The 14,540-nt window shown below is 43.0% G+C and overlaps 1 protein-coding gene across 1 annotated transcript in view; it reads right to left on the bottom strand.

Moving 5' to 3' along the window:
- Window positions 1-14,540, bottom strand: part of Fgd6 (FYVE, RhoGEF and PH domain containing 6) — a 121,653-nt gene that overhangs the window by 44,887 nt on the left and 62,226 nt on the right. Inside the window, exons 6-8 of the mRNA XM_038314827.1 lie at window positions 5,710-5,861; window positions 3,730-3,886; window positions 867-954 (exon numbers count right to left, since the gene is read on the bottom strand). Coding sequence (XP_038170755.1) covers window positions 867-954; window positions 3,730-3,886; window positions 5,710-5,861 — 397 coding nt within the window. The remainder of the gene's footprint in view (window positions 1-866; window positions 955-3,729; window positions 3,887-5,709; window positions 5,862-14,540) is intronic.

Raw genomic sequence — 14,540 nt, 5'->3', positions numbered from 1 at the left:
CTATTGAGTTGTGGTGACCTTTCAATGTTCTTATCCACTTTAACACAAAATGTAATGGCAATAATATAGATAATTCTCTCCCTTTCCTCAATACACTTCAGCAAATCTCAGTAGACTTAATGTATGTATCAGATAGTGTGCTTGGCACTGGCATGATGTGTATTCGCTTTTATTATGGTATCAAACCACTTAATCTTTATAAGCCTGTTATTCTGTCTATAAAAAAAATCTTGCTCCTGTGTTACTGTTACTATGGTAAGTTTTAAAGAGTCAGGGAACAAAAGTACCTGAGTACACGTTCCTTCGTCCAAATTCTACCTTATATTCTCTTCTATACTAGTCAGAAAAGTCTAAGATCTTGCAAATGATGGTCAGAATACCCAAATAATCATAGTAAGGCTACTGTTACTATTGCTAAGAATAGCTAATATTATTAGGATTTACTATGTCCAAAGAAAGTATTCTAGGGTTCATTCGTGCAATTTAGCTCATTAACCAATCCTCAAAACAATAGAGGAAAGTAATTAGAGTCACCAGGACAGTGCTATGCAAACATATGGGAGTGACTGTAGACCCCAAGTAGTTAAGAAAACACCTCCTTGGAATTAACGATGCTATTCAGTTAAAGACAGAAGGATGTGGACCATTACCACGAAAGAGCATCAGAGCGAAGGGCACACCCAACATGAATGCCCAGAGGTGACGGCGTGCACGTGATGATCACAGAACTGAAAGCAGCTCAATCCCAGGAACTTAACTCATCTATCAGGCAGCGGATCATGGAGAGTGGGAAGCGGTATGCTTAGGAAAGGCATACTCAATAAGGGCGGTCAGGGTCAGCTGGCTGGTAAGGTTTGGGAGCCCACCTGTCAGCAGCAGCCTGTACTGAGGGATCCTCTGAACCGGCTTCAGCAGGTAGTGCTTCAGGGCCAGGTTGGCACATCGCGGGCTCATCTGAAGGGGGGAAAAAGCATGGAAAGTAAATCCATTGTTTTCTTCAGAAGCACTTATAAAGTCAAACTTCGAACAGCCAGCAACTGGGGAGGAGAACTCAGAGGTGCTGCCTTCTGTAAGACACACCGGCTGTGACAACGGCTGTCACAAAGGAGTGGCTGCAGCTACCAAACCCACCTCTCCTCAGAGCACTGGTTCACAGCTCTCAGAACGTGGTGTCTTCCTGGGGATGTCCCAGCTTCCACTCAGGGATCATGTTAGTACAGCCCTAACTACAAACCCCCAGAAACCAAGAAGGGAATGCATGGCCCCCAATAAGGAAGCAGATCTAAAACTATTGGGGCTTAGATTCAGACAATAACCAGAGCCCCGTGGTCAACATACTCACTTGCAGTAACAACAGTAAAGTGGGGAGGGCTGCAGAAATCAAAACTTCGAGCAGCCTTGCTAAGTACCCCTCTCTCGTAGAATAATGAATGTAAAAATCTGTTTGGATGAGTAGTCCTACAAGACAGCCAAGTCAGAATGTATACACCTGTTTGCCTGCATAATGTTTTCTTTTTGAGGTGTGTGTGTGTGTGTGTGTGTGTGTGTGTGTGTGTGTGTGTGTGAAGACTTTGCAAATGCCAAGCATGTGTGCTGCTCTGGAGGCAAATCATGAGCCATTAACTTGGCCATAAAGTCATGTGATTGAATGTAGTGATATTTCATTTGTATTTTAATAAAGTTTGCCTGAAGATCAAAGAGCAGAACAGTCCCACTAGTCAGCCTTATTGACCAGGCAGTGGTGACACACACCTTTAATCCCAGTAGCCACACTAGTTTGCCACAGAAACTGGGTGGCAGTGGTGTATGCCTTTAAACCCAGAACTAGAGGGAATATAAGACAGGAGAAGATAGATGGCTCTCAGACAGTCTCATTCTGAGATTCCTGGAGGCAGGATCGCCATTTTGGACTGAGGTCAAGGTAAGAGTCAGTGGCTGGCTGCTTTGCTTTTCTGATATTCAGGTTGAACCCCAATATCTGTCGCTGGGTTTTTATTAATCATACTAAAATTATCCTTAAAACTTTTTTCTTAGTATGTAAAATAGCTTTCTCAATCTATTCCCGAGCTTCATCCAGCCCCAGAGTTTTCTGTGTGGTAGAACTAAAATGAACATGTGTGCATCCCCTTGCGCTGCTTTCTGAAACAGCTCTATGCAGCTCATCTGTCCTTGAACTCTCTCTGCTCTTGTCTCTACTCTCTGGGTGTTAGGGTTACAGGCTATTCCACGATACCTGGTAATGCCTCTTTTTTTTTTCCACAACAGTAGAGGAGAGAAAAGGAGGAAAGATTATAAATTAATTTCAAAGTCAATTATTAGTCTGATGTACAAACTAGGAAAAAATAGAAATCAGCAACACTATAATATTTTGGAACTTTTCATATTTTGTGTGGCTAGAATCTACTGATCATTTTAGTTTCAAAACAAAGAAACAAATACTAAAACCTAGTAATCCAAACGGATGGAGTAAAATTGAACTAGCTGTAAAATGGGGATAATACCACCGCTCAGGAGGTGGAGGCAGGTGGATGAGGGTCCAAGGACAGCCAGGCCTGACTGAATAACAAATCTGAGGCAAGTCTGGGTAACAATGTACAATATCATTTTATCCCAATCAAACAGGTTTGCACCTCCAAACGTTCTGTCGAAACACAAAGCTTTAGCTGACATATAAAATAAAGACAAGTTTTTTACTTTGATGCTAAAACTGTTTATTTACTTACCTAACAAAAATTATGTTCCTTTCCATTACTGTAAATGAAGTTGTCAGACAAACGGAAGAAAATGTTGGGTGGAAAATAAGAAATGTTCCCTTAGTACTCAAATTCATCAAGAGAGAAGGCAGAATAGGGTGGCCAGGGTGGGAGGGAAGGACAAGTTAATGATTAATGGCTATGGAATCTCAATTTTGCAAGACTAAGTATGTTTTAGAGGGATGGTTACTCAATATTGTCCCCATACTTCATACTATAGAGTTTAGATACTTAAAATGGCTAAGATTCTAAGTCTGCGGGGTATACATTTCACCACAGGCTTAAAAAATAAGGTTAATTTGTTTATTCATTTGTCTATTTATTACTTGTGTGTGTGTGGCCTGCACATGTGTGCACATGTGTGTAGGTGTTGGGGGCACACATGCCACAGCACGCATGTTGGGATCAGAGACCACTGTCTAGATTCAGGTCTCTCATCCCACATGTGGGGTTTCAGGGATTGAACTCAGGTGGGCCAGGCTTGCCAGCAGATACTTTTATCTTCTGCGTGACCTTGTTAGTCCTTATTTTGTCTTTGAGACAGGGAACTCTGAGGCCAGAAATGCTGGCCTGGAAGTCACTAGGCAGCTGAGGATGACCTTGAATTCATTATCCTCCTGCCTCAGCCTCCTAAGTGAAGCTGCTACCAGCTGATGAGATTTGAAAGCCAGGACTTTGAGGTCAGCCTGGCTACAGAGTAAAACCTTGTTTCAAACTAATTAACTGGTTAACTAAATCTCACCAAAATACTATTTACCCAATCAAAACAGTACAGTGTGCAGTAAGAGATCTTCAGAATCGAATATTGGACTGTTTGAGTTTTCGCTGGTTTGTTTGTCGATTAGCTCCTTCTATGGCTTAGAAGAGATTATATTTTAACACATCTTTATTCAAAAGTTTTCTTTTCAATGACTAGAAATGATTAAGGCATAGAAAATATAAGAAAAAAATTTCAAAACTATATGGTAGCAAATACCTCGAATTCTCTAACAACCGCAGCAAACCCTGGGTTTTTCTTGCACTGCTCATCCAGCAAAGCTATGTTCTTATCAAATTCTTTGATGTATGTGGAATACATTTTTAAATATGGCCCCTTCTTCACAAAGATATCGGCGATTCTTGGTTGTTCATTCCTATGGACAGAGGATACACAAAAACACAAGAGCAGTCACTAATGTGTCCAAGGCAGAGCGACGTCATCAGCTCATCCTTTTATTCTTTTCTCTTCTTGAAAATATATCCTCAGATGCTGCTCTTCATTGCCCCTGCCATGAACACATCTTGTCTAGAATCTGCCGTCTCTGACTGGTCCCTGTTTCCATTTCGCCTAAAAAATGCACATCCTATTATGTAACTTCCAATAATGACTTCTTTCCATTATTTATTTTGTGTGTGTGTGTGTGTGTGTGTGTGTGTGTATAGATGGGATCACTAAGCTACCCAGGCTGGTCTTGAACTCATGACCCTCCTGCTTCAGCCTCTCTCCTGCTGTGATTACAGGTGAGCGCCACCACACCCAGCTCCGAAGACCTTCTATTACATGCACGCAGGGCCACTGCTCCTTCCTGTCTGCCTGACCCAGGCCTTGTTCGCTTCACTTTTCCTGCTCTCCAAAGCTCCTATGTTCTTTGAATACACAAAGTCCATTGATGCCTGGAAATAGGGAGCTCTTGGTGTTTCCCCATTCCCACGTTCCCGTCTCAGTTCCCATGCTCCATATTTGACGGGGTGGGGGGGAGTAGACAGCTGACATCTGAACACCTTATAAATGATAGGCAAGCTCTCTACTACTGACTGTATTCCAAGAGGATGTCCTTTGCTCTATATAGAAAGTGTTTGGTGCTCTAAATACCCTAATATATGATCCTAGGGTTTCTTGTATGGTAGGCAAACCATTAAGCAAAACCCCAGACCTCTTTTTATTTTAAAAACATTTATGGGTTGACTTACTGATTTATTTTGGGGAGTGAAGCATGGATGTGAGCCCAGAGGACAGCCGTGGCAATGCAGGCTCCAAGGGTCAGGCTCGGGTCGGCAGGTCTGGTGGCAAGCACCTTTACCCACTGACTCATCTTGCCAGTCTGCCTTTCACCTTTTGTTTTGAAACAGAAACTCACTAAGCTGCCCTGCAACTCAGTGAACGTGTTGTCTTGCCTCAGCTTCCCAAGTGCGTGGGCTTGCAAGCCTGCTCCATTAGACCCAGTGAAAAGACTATTTTGATAGGAAATACCTTATTCAAAGACTTGAACTATTTTGTTAGCAACAAATTTAACTTTTTCTATGAGTGAAGAGTTGTCGCTTTCATTAGTTTAGGCTGGTTCTCAGGAATGCTTAATATTTGAACATGGATCATCTATGGGTCCAAAACTTGAAGACTTTAGTACAAGCAAAAAATATGTAAACGTTTTATATTACTAATATAAATATGCCTATCATTAGGCTTAAAAGCCAGCTAGGATAATTTTAATATAAAATTCTATAAGGAACAAAAGATAAAATATATACAGAATAATTTTGGTAATAATTTATTTTCGCTATAACTTTAAAAAAACTATAGCCTGGAATTTTTCAGGAAGTAAAACCCTATCTCAATAAACAAACAGAAAAACAAAAAAAGAGAAAACTAAAAAAGGGAAAAAAGAAACAGAAAAAACAACAGCTAAGTCAGCTGAGCACAGATCTGAGCAAGCATTGTTGAAGAACTTTTAAAATGATATGTATATAAATCCAGCGTGCTAAATGAGGTGTGGAGATCCAAAACATTCATCATACAGATAACTGCGAAGAAAGCTCAACATACTGCAGCAGTTCTGCTAAAGGGACACACCTCTCTCTCTCTCTCTCTCTCTCTCTCTCAAAGGGACACCTCTCTCTCTCTCTCTCTCTCTCTCTCTCTCTCTCTCTCTCTCTCTCTCTCTCTCTTTCTCCTTGGCAGGGTTTCTGGGGATTGTCTTACCAGCTCAGCATTCTTTCTTCCAGTTCCTTCAGGAGATCCCGGTTGAGCTCATACAGCTGAGGCAGGTAGTACAAGATCTGGTTCAGGATCCGGTCCTCAATCACAGGCTTCCCAAGTTGCCTGGATGCATGAGCCACAGCATCCCGGAAATCCTGTTATCGTCAGGAGGAGGAAGAACACTGTACAAACTCGGAACTAGATCAAAAGCCTTTTCCCTACGATGATCTAAATCACAAAGCTATCTCTTGCAACTCTATAAAGAAGTGTCTAAAAACTGTTTTGCAGCTCTGAGAATTAAAGTCACTATAATGCTATCATATAAATACAATTCCTCTACTTTGTCATATGGGACAATATTGTTCCCTCATGAGGCATAAACTAACAAAACCGCAGGGCTAGGTATTAGAAACCTCTGAGTTGTTGTCAGGGAAATCTAAGAGACTCCTGAAACAAGACAGGCTGCTGCTATTACTCTAGGCTGCCTCCCGGAACTCGAAGCTAAGACCGTATTGCTGAAGACACCACACATTTTGGACACAGAGCTTGGGGGAAACAAGCTGGAAATGACCTGGAAGCCTCCTCCCTGAAGACTAGCTCTTGTACTATCTAAAAGTGCTATGCAAACTGCCTTGGAAGAAAAACAATCAACAGTCTTATCCAGATGTAAAGCCCACAAACTCCAACCATGCCAGGCTAGGTGAGACATCCTCAATGGCCCAATAGTGGCACCTTTTTCTAGGTGGTAACCAACCCGGCCCAGTTGGATTTAAGACCTGTTCAATGTGAGGAATTTCACACTTAGTCAACGATCTGTGGCTGGAGAGGCCAGAGACCCTAGAAAAGAACCTACTGTTGCCAGTTTTCTAAACTGTGATATCTATGTTTGGTTGTCAACTTGTCAGCATCTGGAATTAACTAAAATCCAGAAATGGAAAGCACATTAGTAAGTAACTTTTGCTTAATTTGAAGAATGAAGATCCACTTCTTTTTTTTTTTTTTTTTTTTTTTTTTTGGTTTTTCGAGACAGGGTTTCTCTGTGGCCTTGGAGCCTGTCCTGGAACTAGCTCTTGTAGACCAGGCTGGTCTCGAACTCACAGAGATCCGCCTGCCTCTGCCTCCCAAGTGCTGGGATTAAAGGCGTGCGCCACCACCGCCCGGCTGAAGATCCACTTCTAATCTGGATCTTGAGGAGGAAAGATACACCTATAATCTGGGCCACACTTTCTGGGAGCCAATAAAGACATGGAAGAAGGTTTTTGTTTCGCTTTTGGCCTGCTTGCCCTCCCCTTGCTACCAAGTCCATTCCTTCACTGGCATTAGAGCCTACTTCTTTGGGCTCCAGCCTCCACTGAAGTCCAGCTGAGACATCCAGCCTCATGGACTGAGCAACTTCTGGATTGTTGGGCTTTCCGTTCATAGCCAGTCATTGATGGATTAGCTAGGTTGCAAACTATGAATTATTCTGAATAAATATAAAGTTTTAAAAAATGTTTGCCTTTATATATATACAGATAGATAGCTATAGATAAATATAGAAAGAAAACTTCATTGTATAAGTTATTACTCTAGAGAACACTGACTAATACATAAACCAATATAATTTTTAACTGTACTCTAAATATTGATCTTTATACCCACAGCTCTTACCCTTCATCATAGAAGTTCTCTTTTGTATGTAATACATGGGGACTATTACAGTGATCTGTAATATGTAATTTTCAAATACTGAAAATATTTTTCAAAATGTAGCAAGTAAGTGTTTTTTGGGGGGTATCCAGCCCCAAAATCTATATCTAGAACACAACCCTTATACTTAAGGGTCGGAAACATTAGGGAAGAGTGGAGACAAAAGACTGCAAATGCCAGAAGACCGAGATACCTGTTTCCAGGTAGCATTTTCTAGACAGAATATCCATCCATTAAATCACAAAATGCTGCCTACACAAGAATTATACAATGATACAAGCTGATAGGCCAGCATGGATGGGGAAGTCTCCCAAGGCCCCACACCTAGATGAAGAACAACCAACCAATCAATGGCTGCTGAGAGGGGGAGAATCCGTTTTCTAGGGGAATAACCTGATAGGTTATTCAATCCAAAGTGATCACTCCTCAATACATGTACTTATGAGCAATACTAGGTAGACTCAGCGAAGGGTGTTTGTGTGTGTGTGTATGTGTGTGTATGTAGTGTGCGTGCGTATGTGTGTGTGTATGAATCTGTGTGTATGTGTGTATGTATGCGTGTATGTGTGCGTGTGTATGTGTGAGAGAGATTAAAAAGAGGCCGTGAATGGACAAAGGAGGAGTTGAAGGGAGAGAGCAGGAGCTGAAGGGAAGAGCAAAACTTACATAAAGACAATACGTAAGTATGAAATTCTCAAAAAATATTTTATTAATTTTTTTTTTAAGTTTCCAGGAGGTCTTAACTAACTACATTCCGAGTTGTCCCTCATCCCCGTCAGTAGCGGTTTTCCAGCCTGGAGCCTCTAGCTGAGACCTGTGGAGGAAGGAAGGCACTATCTAATCGGGATTCTAGATCTAAGCCTTGTTTTGGCTTACTGGGTTTCCTTGGGCTAGCCTTGGCTGCTTCATTTGCTAAACCGGTGCGGTTGTGACGTAATTAGTATTAGTAGAGTAGCGGTGATAAAGTCTAATGGATGGTGCACAGACACTTTGTGCTATTCCTTTGGTGCAAGCCAGCACAACACTCTGACTCCAGGTCTCGGTGCTCTCCCTCAAGCCAGCCTCCCAGTGAGCTCACCACTTACACACTAACGCGGCATATTCTTCATCTTCTGTTCTAAGCCTGCCAGGGCTCTGTTTTAATATAGGTCACCACCACCACACCCTATCACAGCAGAGGAGGAGGAAAGGGTGGGGGAGGAGATAAGTATTGCCCCAGACCTCATTGTCTCGAGGGTGGGCCTAGAGATCTCAGCTAAACAATAGCGGAATCTCCCAGCTGTGCAGCACTCCAAAACAAAGGTTCCTTCTCACAACGGCTTGGTTCCAAATCCTAAAGCAGAACCTGAAGAGGCTCACTAGGCTTTCTCTTTATCCGCAACTGGTTTCCCCTTCGTGGATTTACTAGGGAAATCAAGTTGGAAGGGACAGCATTTCCTCTGTTGACTCCTTCAACACTAGTCCCTAAAATACAAGTTGATCAAGAGTATTTCTTCTCGGTGTGGGCGGGGGAACAAAAACAAGCCTCAAACTAAAAAATTCTCACACATACCCCAGGAGAACAGAAAGGTTTCCTACCCAAAGTACAGTTAAGTTTCTTTACAGAGCTGGGAAATCCAGTCTTCTGAATGCAGGCACAGTTCTACCGACACCCCCAGCTCTCTTCAATGCTTTGTTTGTTTTGAGACAGTCTTGCTGATACCAAGCTGGCCTCAGGACTTCACAATCCTCCTGCCTCAGCCTCTGGATGACTGGGATTACAGACATGTCAAGAAAGGCCTCTAAGTTGCTATGTAGCCAAGGATTGCTCTCAACTTCTGATTCCTCTGCCTCTGCCTCCTGAGTGTGAGGATAAACAGGCCTGCACTACCATTCTGAACCCAGGACTTCCTGAATGCTAGGCAAGAACTCTACTAAAGAGCTGCATGCCCAGCCACCTCACTTTCTTAACAAATTCTAAAAACTTTTTTTTAAAAGGCAGAACCCGGGATCATTTTTATTGTCTCAGTAGCTACATTAATCTAAAGGAACACCCTATCTATAATAGCAATTAAAGAACCAACTTGTATAACTAACTAGTAGACTATAAAACAAGAATTTAGCTTGCTAACACTACTAGAAAACCACACAAGCACCCCAGAAACCAGCTGATAGCAGCCAGATTCCATCCCTGAGAGCTTGCCTCCATCAACCCTGGCATTTACTAGGAGAAAATGCAGCTACTTAACACTTCTGGAAGCCATTAGCTTGTCTACTATCAAGGAACGCTACTGAACACACTTATGAATCACACCCCTGACTGTAAACATGTTCAAAGCTCAGCAGGTAAACAGCTACACGTTCTTCTACCGCTTTAGCGATTAAAATCATTCCGAAGCGGTTCCTGCTCAGCGAAGCAATAAGCGTGCTCCTTTCTTCTTGCAAAATTAAGTGATGACTATTTTGGTCCCTTGGCAGCAGAATAACTTTTGTTTTCCAACTGGAAGGTATTTCCTCACCATGACATAGACAGTGGATGATAGCTGTTAAGTAACTTAGGAGCCAGTGTGACACAGCTCCTGCCAGACCCTGCATTCCATGTCTTCCACCTCTGCCAAAAGGGAAACTTGTTTATTTAAGACACATTTAACAAAGATCAGCCAAATCCAAGTGGGCTAACCAATGACGTGGAGGCCCTGAACACACACCTGACAAGGCTTGGTTTTTTTGTTTGTTTTTTTTTTTTTTTCTAAGAGTATTGGATGCTTGAGACAGCTTCAGATGAACTGAAGCCCAAATGAAATCGTTTTGGAAAGTATGGCAGTAGCTCTAAATAAAATAGAAAGTTTATTTTGTACTTAGGTATGGTGGTATATGCATCTGTTTAAACCCAGCACTTGGGGGTGGGGAGTGACCAAGGCAGGAGGATTGCTGTGTGTTTGAGGCTCCATAGAGCTCCATAGCAAGACTTTGTCTCAAAAAAGAATACTTAATAAAGATTATAAGAACGTCAAGGGTTTGAATCTCTAAGACCCACAGTTATATGTTCTAAGCAGGTGATTGACAGTTTCCTTAGACAAGGGAGCTTTACTAAGAACCTCCCACCACTTCCAGTGTCTGGTCCTGCTCCTCACCTTCCACCACCTCCCAAGCAGTAGCAGATCGCCCGTCCCCTACTTGTTCCTCACTTCTCGGGAATCTTCTACCCACTGACTCTCACTTTGCTCCTTGGCTATGAATTCTGCATTTGGAGCTAATTCCAATCTCTTGACCACTATAAAAGTCCCTTCAACAGCACTGGGACTGAACACAGTCTGTTTTACTGTATGTTTAAAAAAATTAAATTAAAAAAAAAGGCCCAGTATGGTGGTGCACGTCTGTGATCCCAGCACTTGAGAGGCAGAGGCAGGTGGATCTCTTGAGTATGAGACCGTCCTGGTCTACAGAGTTAGTTCCAGGACAATCAGGGCTACATTATAGAAAGACCCTGTGTTGTAAGAGACATTGGGAGAGACCTTGGTTGGCCAAGGGGCCTCAAGGCGGGTGAGAGCCAGAGGCCTTGCCAGGCAGGAGACAAACACTCTGTGTAGGTAGAGCTTAAGAAAGAAACTTATTGGGAGAAGGGTAAAGGGGAGAGAAGAGGGAAAGAGAAATACAGAGAGGAAGAGGAGGAAGAAGAGGACCAGCCTGCCTCTTCAGAAGAGCTATGGGAAAGAGGGTGGGAGTGGGTGGAGCTTGCTTTTGCTCCTGAGTACAAACACAGTGACATAGCAGCTCTAGGACCCTGGGCCACCTGGATTTATCGTGTCATGTGAAAGAGGTCAGCATACTGCCTAAATCCTATCTCATATCCCTTAATAATTATTTTCACCTGGGGCTATCACAGGTTCTCTTGGTGGTTTTGAACATAGAAGAGTGTCCCTGGCTGCATGCATAGCTCAGTGTAGAACGTGTGCTCAGCATACACAAAACCCTAGGTTAAATCTCCAACAGCCAGCTCCAAAAAAGGCATCCCTACCTCCAGGCAAAGACAAAGAATGCCAGGGCTTAGCAGCCAAGGAAACAGCCTCCCTGTAGTAGAGCAGCAACTATATTCCTGTCACTTCTTTGGCCCCAGAGCCAGATGCAACCAGTTCCACGGGAACTACAGACAATCTTAGACTTCTCAGCTACTCAGGAACCTCAGCCACTGCCAAAGTGGAACCGCGGAGGGAGGTCATAATTTTTTTTCTTTTTTAAATAAAAAAGATGATTACAACACGTGCCCAATTAATTATCTTCCTAAATCCCAACGGCCAGGATAGTTTGGGAAAGTGTGACGATCTTTAAGGGCCGCAGAACTATTTTGGGCAGAAGCCTCTAAGTTCGCCAAGGCTCCTCTAACCACACCAAGGCAGATGCGAATGAGCGGACAAGCACTTCATTAGTGAGAGCAGAGCTGGCTTCTGCACACCAGATTCTGGTTCACAAGCCTCGCCGTGGAGCTCAGGGAAAAGCACTCACTTAGGCTGGCTTGAAACCCAGCACTGCAGAGGGGTAGGTGAGCAGACAGAGATGGCAGAATTAAACAAGGGAGGCGGGAGACGGTGTAAAGTGGTAGGCCAACCGCAGACATGACTGACATCAACTACACACAACACTGATTCTAATAAAAACCAACCAGAGTCAAATCACCTAGCATGACATTCCGAACCAGAATAACCCCAACTCTTTACAGTACGAACATGCCCACCCTGCCAACTCAGATCACTCGGGGAAGACCTCGGTGAAAAACAATGCAAATGAGACCTGGTCAGAACATCTGAGGCACTGAAGCACAGAACAGACGGCCTCGTCTCTGGTCCACAGTCTCCAGGACCAGAGTGGGGTGTGTGACTTCTCTCTGGTCCACAGAGTCTCCAGGACCAGAGTGGGGTGTGTGACTTAATCACCAGCTGCCCCAAGCAGCAAGCTTGACCTTGAGGCATTGTTTAGTTAAAAGGGCGCGTGTGGCCACAGGGACAGACAGGGAGCTCACAGTAAATAAAAATCACTTAAAGGAAAGCAAAGCAGCTGAAGGGGTCAAAGGCTTATGGTAAATATGCAAAATTAAAAGAGAGACTGTGAAGTAAAAGGAAAGGGGAAGTCCCCATCTCAACAATGTGACTTTGCTTTTGTCTTGCTTGCTGAGGCAAAGTCTTGTTATACAACCCAGAAGGGCCTTAAACTCAGTATCTGCAGGTCTCAGCCTCCCCAGTGCTGGGACCATGGGGGTGTACCGTTGTGCTTTGCTGACTTTGTTGTTAAAATGAAAATATTTTTCCCAGGTGAAATGACCCTTCCTTTCCTGCATGCAAAAGTCAGGTTGTGCATACTCATCAATGCATTCAATGCAAAACATAACTGAAGCCAACTGCATATGGTATGTTTCTGACTCTCTTTAATAACCTTAATATGCAATGTTCATATGAAATATAAGTAACAAGATCCAGCTTCACTTTCATCTTTATACGACGAAATGCTAGAGTTTTCTGGTTTCCTAGGCAGATGAAAAAAATTTTGTAAGCAATAAATATGTCCAAGGATATATTACGTCCTACAGATACACTATAAATAGCAATGGTTAGGATTGCAAGCAAACATTTAAAATTTTAAGCCAAGTACTCACAGAGACTATACTTCAAAGCCTAGCTTTGACATTTAGTAGCCTGCTACTTCCTTCATTTAAAATAAACAAAAGAAAAAAAACTATCTTTAGGGATGTTATGAGGCCAAAAATAAATAATCTGTGTAACATGGCTATACAATATACTAAAAGGTACATAAGGAACACTTATTAAAAGGCCATTTACTTAAAAAGATTTGGTAATTTAAATAATCACATAAACATCACTTAATACCCACAAGTCTTTGGAAGCTGAGCAGCAAAGACCTGAAATTGAGACACACAGAGAAGGAGATGCCAAACCGAGGTGGGAAAGACAGAAGCAAGACAAATATGCTCTTAATAATGGACTTCCTCTATGAGTCTTAATATGAATAAAACGGCTCAAAAATGAAGGCAGTAGCTAAGTTAACAGCAGCTAAACAGAGGACAAAGCAACTGATAATTTAAAAGTCCGCACAATTCACAAGACTGTATACTCGGGACAGAATGACTGTTTTAGGATGGGGAAAACATGAGAACTGGGGAAACTATTCATTTTATGATGCACTTAGAAAAACAGATGAAGCTGGTTGGTGGTGGTGCACAATTGTAATCCCAGAGTTCAGGAGGCAGAGGCAGGCAGATCCTTGTGAGTTTCAGGTCAGTATGGTCTACAGAGCAAGTTCCAGGATAGCTAGTGCTGTCATACAGAGAAACCCTGTCTTGAAAAAACAAAAAAACAAAAATAAAACAAAAACCCCACATTCTATTTGGTATCAGATATCACTATGTCCAGGGGCCTTGGGTCCAGATTCCTGGCTTTACTGAGAGTCTATGTGCTGATCAGTTTTTCTGTCAGCGTGACACAATCTAGAGTCACCTGGGACAAAGAAACCTTAATTGAGGAACTGCCTGATCAGCTGACCTATGGCCATGGCCATGAGAGACTGTCTTGACTGATGATTGACTGAAGAGGGCAAGGAGGGTAGTGGGGAAGGAGAGGGAGGGGCAGACACAGGCTGCAGGTTGTCAAGGAGGGCTGTACGTGGCAGACACAGGCTGCAGGTTGTCAAGGAGGGCTGTATATGGCAGACACAGGCTGCAGGTTGTCGAGGTTTGTATATGGCAGACACAGGCTGTAGGTTGTCAAGGAGGGCTGTACGTGGCAGACACAGGCTGCAGGTTGTCAAGGAGGGCTGTACATGGCAGACACAAGCTGCAAGTTGTCAAGGAGGGCTGTATGGGGCAGACACAGGCTGCAGGTTGTCAAGGAGGGCTGTATGTCTTTAGCTAGAAGAACGACTGGACTTGAGCACTTAGTGGCACATACGTGAGGGATGTTCGTATTTGTTCTTACTTTTTGTAGGCCCACCACCCAGCTCCCAGTAAAACACATGGAGTCTTATTCTTTCTTTGAATGCCAAGCCTTAGATTGGCTTATTTATTGCCAGTTTTGCTAACTTAAATTATCCCATCTACCTTCTGCCTCTGGGCTTTTACCTTTCTTTATTCTATGTGTCTTTCTTTCCTTCTTTCTCCA

Source organism: Arvicola amphibius, chromosome 17 (genome assembly GCF_903992535.2).
Source record: "Arvicola amphibius chromosome 17, mArvAmp1.2, whole genome shotgun sequence".
Lineage (NCBI taxonomy): Eukaryota > Metazoa > Chordata > Mammalia > Rodentia > Cricetidae > Arvicola > Arvicola amphibius.
The sequence above is the reverse complement of the archived record's forward strand: the minus strand, read 5'-3'. Positions and strand labels throughout refer to the sequence as shown.